The sequence below is a fragment of the Macrobrachium nipponense genome, chromosome 3 (genome assembly GCF_015104395.2).
Source record: "Macrobrachium nipponense isolate FS-2020 chromosome 3, ASM1510439v2, whole genome shotgun sequence".
Classification (NCBI taxonomy): Eukaryota; Metazoa; Arthropoda; class Malacostraca; order Decapoda; family Palaemonidae; genus Macrobrachium; species Macrobrachium nipponense.
Genome location: NC_087202.1, coordinates 74,871,193 through 74,881,192, shown reverse-complemented (window position 1 = coordinate 74,881,192; position 10,000 = coordinate 74,871,193). Strand labels below are relative to the sequence as shown.

General features: G+C 39.0%; 1 protein-coding gene across 1 annotated transcript in view; it reads left to right on the top strand.

Moving 5' to 3' along the window:
- The window catches only part of LOC135221821 (GTPase-activating Rap/Ran-GAP domain-like protein 3), a 967,251-nt gene that overhangs the window by 810,046 nt on the left and 147,205 nt on the right, over window positions 1-10,000 (top strand). The window contains 1 exon segment of the mRNA XM_064259719.1: window positions 3,680-3,791. Within this exon segment, the coding sequence (XP_064115789.1) occupies window positions 3,680-3,791 (112 nt within the window).

The window sequence follows — 10,000 nt, the reverse complement described above, 5'->3', positions numbered from 1 at the left end:
CAGTAGTGAATTTGTTGGTTTTCCTTTATTTTCAAGAAATATCCAATAATAAATATAATGACTTTAATAAGAACATTGTCGGTAATAGAGTAGGGCTCTTTTTTTCGCAGCAGTGGTCCTTTTCCGTTAGCAGAGGATGAACTCGGAGGAAAAAAAAAACCATGGTTATTGACACTCATATAAAATAGAACATAATCCTTAGAAACATTCCGAGATATGTAGGTGAGCACGATTATAAGGATAATCATATAAACAGAAGTGTACCTCCATTGACTGGAAAGCTACTACTGATATCGGTAATTATACAGTTAAAGGGAACATGGTACTCTTCAATGTAATAGTTGTAAAATTACTAGTAATGTTAAAAACATTTGTAAAAGTGCACACCCTAGTTGCAAGAATACTCTCAAAAGAAACTATGTAAAATGTCGGGTAGTGAAGAAAGCAGCATATGCAAGAACTGTACTACAGTTATTGATAATAATTTTAAAAGTATCTGTTGCAGAGTTGGCCTTAGACCCCGTAGGGGGTTAGTGCCATCAATGCACCCTCATGTGGTCCACTGTAGGCATTAATTAAGGTTCTTTACAGCGTGGCTTCGGCCCCTAGCTGCTACCCCTTTCATTACCTTTACTGTACCTCCTTTTATATTCTCTTTCTTCCATATCACTTTCCACCCTCTCCTAACAATTGATTTATAGTGCAACTCCCAGGTTTTCCTCCTGTTACACCTTTCAAACCTGTTACGGCCAATTTCCGTTTCAGCGCTGAGTGACCTCATGGGGCCCAGTGCTTGACCTTTGGCCTAAATACTTTATTCAATTCAATTCAGTAGCTTTGGATATATTAATTGTACAGTTATTGTTGACCACGATAAATTTGTCTCTCTCTCTCTCTCTCTCTCTCTCTCTCTCTCTCTCTCTCTCTCTCTCTCTTCTCTCGTTTAACCGAGATCCACCCAAAAAAGCTTAAAAAACGCTTCGTCCGTATTCCACCTGACAGGACAGTGAGCAGCTTCCATCAGAGGTTTGATGTAGAGTTAATTAGGAATTTGTGTGATGAGATTAAAAGTGTCTATTACTGCAAGAGAGTTCATTAAGCTCCGAATTATCGTTGTAGCTCTACAGGAAAAAAAACCGTCACTCAGGATAAATAAGACCGTATCTCTAGTGATCCTGCCGTGGGCGTGGACTGGCCAATCTCGCGTATGTCACTGCTTGATAGGACTCTGTCATTGCTACCATCTATAAAAGGTCACTCCAAGGTTAAAAAAGGGTCAATACCGTTCGTAAAATTATTACTGAATTATTGTAGCATTAACGATTACCGAATTATTGTAGTATTAACGATTACTGAATTATTGCAGTATTAACGATTACCGAGTTATTGTAGTATTTAATGAGAGTACGTTCTGTCAGAAAAGCGGAGTGCTTCGCTGACACCTCTCTCTCTCTCTCTCTCTCTCTCTCTCTCTCTCTCTCTCTCTCTCTCTCTCTCTCAGGCACTATGCTTGTACTTTTAATTGTTTGTTGCACGCACGAACATTTTTCAGATAGGTATATAAAGGCAGGTAGTAGATTGTACTGGGTAGCAGCCAGTGTCGAAAAAGGGTTCGGGCTAACATCATTATCCTTTAAAAAAATTGAAGTTAAAAGGTAACTAAGTTTACAAATATATATATATATATCTATATATATATATATATATATATATATATATATATATATATAGATACATATATATATATATATATATATATATATAATGGACACTTTTTATATATATATATCAATATATATATATATATAATATATATATATATTAGATATATATATATATATATATATATATAAGAGTATATGTATATTGATTATATTTATATATGTATATATTTCTTTGTTAAATTCCATCCTTCCACTTTCTCAACTTTTTCTTCTTTCTATATACTTCGTCTCATGCTCCCTGTCCCCAGCCCCACCCCACCCGTGAATTTTCTAAATCTCTCTGGCCCCTTTCTCCCTGTCTTCACCATTCCTTTAGCACTCAATATCTGTGTTCCAAATCTCCTAGTAAAGCCGTGGTCGCCTAACAGCGAATTTTTTTATCTGTTTTTTTTTTTTTTTTTACATATTTATGATAATGCCCGTAGTTTTGAAGAGCGGCCCTTCTCTCGTTCTCTCTCCTCATCTCTCTCCTCTCTCATCTCCTCTCTCTCTCTTTCGTCTCCTCTCTCTACTCTTTTTACGAGTAGTTCATAAATTCGATCAGATTAGAATTTTTTACACAATCTTCTGAACGCGCACGGACACACATATGTATACAGTGTATGTATACATATATATGCATACATATATAATATATTATTACTGTATAAATGTTCATGTATTCTTATGTATATGTATGTATTCATATGTGTATATATATTTGTATATACGTATATATGTAAGTTTTTATGTACGTATGTATGTATGTATATAACAATATTTTTTTGTCTCTCCTGATCGTCTTTCTGCTCGTATTATTCAGACACGTTACTGGCAGCAGATTATTTTCGAAATTATTTGAATAATTTTAATGTTAAAATATTTTTAAAACTCCCGTGTCGCTATATGGCTGGCGTCTTCTATTTGTAATTACCAGAAAGAGAGAGAGAGAGAGAGAGAGAGAGAGAGAGAGAGAGAGAGAGAGAGAGAGAGAATTTTATCCAGTAGAAGATCTACTTCTTTTTCATTGAGCAAATTAGAGATCCGATATGGCATGGTTCACGTAAAAGACAAATACCTGTGAAAGTATCTTTACTGTCAGTTATGTCAATGAAAGCTGCAGTGAATTTGTTGTCTTGCATATCACTAATTATTATAACATGAATTGCAATAATGTTGATGACGATGATGAGAGTGAATCCTATAGTTTCAGTGAGAAGAGTAATTTGCTAAATGCACGATATGATTCATGGATCCAGACATATAGTATGAATAAATTTTTTGTCTGTATATAATTATATAGACACAAATATCAAACTGCAAATATCGTTGGATATCCAGTTCACTATACCTTGGGAATAACTAACTTCAAAGGGGCGTAATTGCCGGGGACGAAGCACTTATCAATTATAATTCCCCTTGGATGTAATCTATTCCCAAGGCATTGTGAACTGGATATGAAAATATATTTGCGGCTAATTATATGTATCTATAATTATATTTTATAAATGCATATGTATATAAAATATATAATATACTTATATATGTGTGTGTGAATACATTCAGGCATGCATGCATTTTATTTATAAGAGTGAATATTTGACTTTCAACTTTGAATACACTTGAAACGCTCATTTCCGTACCCATATCAGTAATCTGTAACGTACCGTGACTAAGGTCTCTCTTCTTCGTAGTTCCTCGTTAGACGAGTGGGTTACGTGCTCGCCTACCGATTCGGTAGTCCGAAGTGCGCTCCCCCGCTCTGCGTGATTAGAAATTCATTTCTCGATATAATGTGGTTCGGATCCCACAATAAGCTGCAGGTCCCGTTGCTAGGTAACCAGTTGGTTCCTAGCCACGTAAATAAAAATATCTAATCCTTCGGGCCAGTAGCCCTAGGAGAGCTGTCAATCAGCTCAGTGTCGGTCTGGTTAAACTAAGATATACTTAACTTCTTCTTCTTCTTCTTGTTGCAGGTCGAGAGGAAACGCCACATCGGAAACGACATCGTGAATATCGTCTTCCTGGATGGAAATCTGGACGACATGGCAGCGTTCTCGCCGTCATTCATCAAGTCGCAGTTTACTCGTATCCTTTTTTGCTTCGAAACTATTACTACAACAATAGTTAATGATGATAAGTCATTGCTTGCTCTCGGCATTGTTTTTGGATCATATTTTTAGGGGGTTAATCGGTTAGTAGTGGAGCGTGATGATGCACCAAGGTGATATTTTTTGAGATAAGGACATTATGCGTGGCTGTCATTTGTTACCTGGGTTCAGGTTGCGTTCATTAGGAAATTCAAGTTTCCAAAGAATATGGCGTTCACTAGTAAGAATTAAGAGGAAGTAGAGTGAAATACAGAACGAGGAGATCCCCCTTGTTAATAAAGAAAATAAAATAATTCATAAAAAAGTATTAAAATGTAAGAAGAATAGCATTAGGATAGTAAGAGGAGTTGTCGCTCATACATTATGCAATAGGTGATGTTTTGAGGGATCTAAATTTAGTATAAGGTGCATAAATGGGCGAAAGAATTGGAGGCGTTTGTATAGGGAACCGGAAGTGAGTATTAGCTCTTGTAAGGTTACGATGGTTAGTTAAAAGGAACCGGGAATATGAAGTGATGGAAGACGAAGTGGTTGACGCTTATTAGTATCAAAATCTCGATGTTAGTTATGAAGCTCAAATTCTTAAAAGTTGTACTACAGTGTATAAAGATTGCAGGGCCATTTACTCTGGGGGCATATCAAGTGTGGTGTTGAGTGTGAATGCAAGAAAAACAAATAAAAAATACACCAAGTTTCTTCGCCCCAGTCGAGTTTTCCCTACAGCGTATAATGCTAGATGCCCCTGAAAGTTTCAGCCAAGGCCCGGTGATGGCCTGCCTTGTAGCGTTGTCAGACGCATGATTATGACTTACTTTAACCATTGATAAAATGAAAAATACTGAGGCTAGAGGGCTACAATTTGGTATGTTTGATGATTGGAGGGTGAATGATCAACATACCAATTTGCAGCCCTCTATCCTCAGTAGCCTTTAAGATCTGAGGGCGGACAGCAAAAAATGTGGAATGACAGACAAAGCGTTTTCAATAGTTCTCTGTTAAAGGGAACTAAAAGTGGCTGTTAACGAAAGGAATTATCTGGCTTGAACAAGTTGGGAAAGGAGGACTGCGATTATCATTTATATAGAAATCAATAATAAATTTCAAAACTTACTGTAAGTGTAAAGGAGTGAGTGTTTAGAGCTGTCATCCTTGCTCTGGGTCAGTTAAGAGTATAAACCTGAGAATAGGATCTTCAGAACGAGGGGGCCTTAGATATTTTATGCAAGATGGTTTGACTGGATTGGGGTCGACTTGCTGTTAATGAGGTGTTTGTATCGGTCTATGGATCTGCACAGAAGATGACGACACCAGTGATGATCCGCAGTCAGAAGGATGTGTGGAGGTGTGATTGCTTTCTAATTTAACGTCTGAAGTCATTTTCTGGTGATAGAAGTTCATTCTCGACGCGGTTCGGATGTCACGTAAAGCCGTTGGTCCCGTTGCCGAATAACCACTGGTTCCATGCAACGTAAAAACACCATACAAACAAACAAACAAATAAACGTCTGAAGTCATCACCTTGCAGCCAAACTGCTTATTTCTGTCTTTATAATTATTACTGTTATTGTTTTCATGATTACCCATAAGGTCGTCACCACCCTCGTCATTATCATTATTTAACCAAAGAAAAACTACTTTCAGTTTTCTTCTGAAGATTGAAAAAGGAACCCACAAAATTACTGTGTATAACGTGTTTACTTGTAAGTATTTACATTTTATTTTACTCGACACTCGAGTACTTTCGGGCCCTATCTGTAGCCCTTTTTTTAAAGAGATGTGTAGGTTGTCAAGGCCCAGCGGTGTTGAGTAAAATAATATGTAAATATTTATAAGCGAACACGTTATACACAGTAATTTTGTGGGTTTCTTTTTCAGTCATCATCATTATTATTATTATTATTATTATTATTTTTTTTTTTTTTTTTTTTTTTTTTTTGCTCTATCACAGTTTTTCCAATTCGACTGGGTGGTATTTATAGTGTGGGGTTCCGGGTTGCATCCTGCCTCCTTAGGAGTCCATCACTCTTCTTACTATGTGTGCCGTTTCTAGGATCACACTCTTCGCATGAGGCCCGGAGCTACTTCAGCCTCTAGTTTTCTAGATTCCTTTTCAGGGATCTTGGGATCGTGCCTAGTGCTCCTATTTTGATATGGGTACGATTTCCACTGGCATATCCCATATCCTTCTTATTTCTATTTTCAGATCTTGATACTTATCCAATTTTTGCCCTCTTTCTCTTCAACTCTGGTGTCCCATGGTATTGCGACATCAATGAGTGATACTTTCTTCTTGACCTTGTCAATCAACGTCACATCTGGTCTGTTTGCACGTATCACCCTATCCGTTCTGATACCATAGTCCCAGAGGATCTTTGCCTGATCGTTTTCTATCACTCCTTCAGGTTGGTGCTCGTACCACTTATTACTGCAAGGTAGCTGATGTTCTTGCACAGGCTCCAGTGGAGGGCTTTTTGCTACTGAATCATGCCTCTTTTTGTACTGGTTCTGTGCAAGTGCCGGGCATTCACTTGCTATGTGGTTATGGTTTCACTTTTCGTATTGCACTTCCTACATAGGGAGAGATGTTATTTTCCGTCTATCGTACTTTGAACATATCTGGTTCTTAGGGCCTGATCTTGTGCCGCTGTTATCATTCCTTCAGTTTCCTTCTTTAGCTCTCCCCTCGTAGCCATTGCCAATTGTCATCGCTGGCTAGTTCTTTAGTCTGTCTCATGTATTGTCCGTGCATTGGTTTGTTGTGCCAGTCCTCTGTTCTTTCTGTCTTTCTCCTGTCTCTGTATATTTCTGGGTCTTCGTCTGCTTTTATTAGTCCTTCTTCCCATGCACTCTTTAGCCACTCGTCTTCACTGGTTTTCAGATATTGCCCCAGTGCTCTGTTTTCGATGTTGACGCAGTCCTCTATACTGAGTAGTCCTCTCCCTCCTTCCTTTCGTGTTATGTATAGTCTGTCCGTATTTGCTCTTGGGTGTAGTGCTTTGTGTATTGTCATATGTTTCCTGGTTTTCTGATCTATGCTGCGGAGTTCTGCCTTCGTCCATTCCACTATTCCTGCTGTATCTGATTACTGGCACTGCCCATGTGTTTATGGCTTTTATCATATTTCCGGCGTTGAGTTTTGACTTGAGTATCGCCTTGAGTCTCTGCATATATTCTTTCCTGATCGTGTCCTTCATCTCTTGGTGTTTTATATCTCCTCCTTCCATTATTCCCAGGTTTTATTTGATCCTGTCTCATCTATGTGTTTGATGTTGCTCCCATCTGGTAGCTTTATCCCTTCAGTTCTCGTTACTTTGCCTTTTTTGTATGTTGACTAAGGCGCATTTTTCTATTCCAAACTCCATCCTGATGTCCCCAGATACAATCCTTACAGTCTGGATTAGGGTATCTATTTCCTTGATGCTCTACCATACAGCTTGATGTCGTCCATGAACATCAGATGGTTAATTCTGTTGCCTCTTTTCTTGAGTTGGTACCCGGCATCCATCTTCTGTAGTGCTTTTGTCAAGGGAATCATGGCTACTACGAAGAGTAGTGGGGACAGTGAGTCGCCCTGGAAGCTCCCTCTCCTGATATTAACCTCTGCTAGTCTTATTCCAGAGCTTGTAAGTATGTATTCCAGTGCGCATTGTATTTTTGAGGAAGATGATGGTATTTTCCTCTGCCCCATATATTTTCAGGCATTCTATTAGCCATGTGTGTGGTATCATGTCGAAGGCTTTCTTATAGTCTATCCATGCCAATGCTTAGGTTGGTTTTTCCTTCTCCTACTGTTCTTCATTACCATTTTGTCTATGAGGAGGGGCTGGTCTTTTGTGCCCCTACACTTCCTTCTGCAGCCTTTCTGTTGGTGGGGGATGGTGTTTGTCTCCTCTAGGTAGTTGTATAGCCTTTCACTGATGATACCTGTTAGTAACTTCCACATTATTGGTAGGCAGGTGATAGGCCTGTAGTTACTGGCTATATTTCCCTTACTCTTGTCTTTTTGTACTAAGGATGTTCCTTCTTGTGGTCATCTTTGGTGCTTGGTGATTTGAGATACAATGCTGGAGTTTTGTTTCTGCTATTCGTGGGTGTAGGGTTGGCCTGAAGTTTTGAGCCAGTATCCATGGACTTCAATCGGGACCTGGGGCTTTCCAGTTGGGCATTTTCTTTAGTTGGTGTCTGACTGTGTCTGTCGTGATGTCTGTGAATCTTTGTTATTCTCCCTGTTTCTTCTTCTTGATTTCCTGGAGCCTGTTGCATGTTTGTTGTGTGATACCGGATTGCTCCATATGTTTTCCCAGAGTCTCTTACTTGGTTCGGCTTCAGGAATTTCTGGGTGGTTGTCTTCCCCTCTTAGTTGGCTGTATAGTCTTTTCTGGTTGGTTCCGAATAGTTTGTTCTGTTGGTATCCCTTATTCCTGTTCATGTACCGTTGGATCTTATGTGCTTTGGCCTTAAGCCTCTGGTTTACATCTTCTATTGTGTTGTTTAGTCCCCTCTCTTGTACTTTGTATTTCTCGTTGAGTTCCTCCCTTGTTTTCTTGCTTCTTAGCCTTTTTTCTGCCATCTCTTTCAGTTTACTCAAGTCACATCTCATCACCATGATTTGCTTTTCCAGGGCGCCTTTTCCAAGGGCTGTTTGGTTTCTGTTGGGTTGGTTGTGCTGGTGGTGTTGGTGTTCGAATTCCCATCAGTTCTGCTACTAATCTTGCTCCTGCATATGTCAAGTTATTTGTTTCTGTGATACTGGTGGTGTGTATTATGCCCATTATTTCATTGACCTCACTTGTTTTCTCCCTTAATTTCATGGAGGGGATCTTTGTTCTCTCTGTATCTGGCTCCATCCATTGTCTAATCTTTTCTACCCATTCCGTCCTCTCTGTTACTTCGTCGGTGGTTTCGTCTTGTGTGTCGTTGTTTGATACCTCATCCTCCCTGTCGTCTTCTGTGGCATCGTCTCTCAGTTCGTCTTCGTGTAATTCGTTGTCGTGTGACATTTCCCTTTCCAGTTCTTCTCTTCTGTTGGGGAGAGCCAGTTCTTTTTCTTTATGTTCCTACTTGGTCTGACAGCCTCTGCTCTGTTTGGGGGGTGTTATTCCTCTCATTCCAGATGTTGACCAATCTTCTTCTATATCCTCTCTCCGTCGGGTTGCTTCTGATGTAGCATCTCCATATTTCCTTATTTTCTTCTCTTGTCCATTTCTTCCTTTTTGCCTCTGTAGCTCCAATCTCAGGCTGTTGATTATTGTCGTTGTGGTGATCAGTTGCTGGATGACGACCTCCAAGTACCTGACCGTCTTCCCCAATTCAATTGGGTTGAATACCTGGTTGCCGGACGAAGCTCCTCTGTTGCCAAGAGGTTCCATTTACGTCGTTGTCGTTTAATCCTTCTTCATTTCTTTCCATCATTGCGAGTTTTGCTATTTAACCCATAGCGGACCCCCTACCCCATCAGGGATATGGTACTCATTTACAGCTGAGTAGACTGAGGAAATTATGGTAAAGATCCTTTCCCAAGGAATCAACGCCGAGGAGAGCGGTCACCCATCCAACGACTGACCAGAGCCAGTGTTGCTTAACTTGACTTAAGTCTATTGACGACCAAACCCACTCCTCCACGGCGCCACATATTATTATTATTATTATTATTATTATTATTATTATTATTATTATTATTATTATTATTATATTATTATTATTATTATTATTATTATTAAAAGCCAAGCTGCACCCCTAGTTTGAAAAGTAGAAATGCAACAAGCCAGTGGCAATAAAGATGAATAATAGTAAAACAATTGAGAAAAACAGTGAACAGTAAGAAACGTGCAAAAGAAACGAATCATTCATTGAATTGAATTTCAGTAGGGTCATGTGACTATTTGCTCAGTTATATGGATGGATATTGCTCCATGTTTTTCCCTCGTCTGATTCAGTTTACCATTTGAATTTAAAATACAGATCGGGACGTAAATGAATATGTGGCGTTTCTGAATAGATCGGTGGCCTTCAGATCCCCTTCTGTGGGGTTCCGTTGTCAGTGCATCGAGGGGTGGTGGTACTGTAAACAGAAAGTATATATATATATATATATATATATATATATATATATATATATATATATATATATATGTGTGTGTGTGTGTGTGTGTGTGTGTTATTTGGTGGTGAAGAGGCCGATACCAG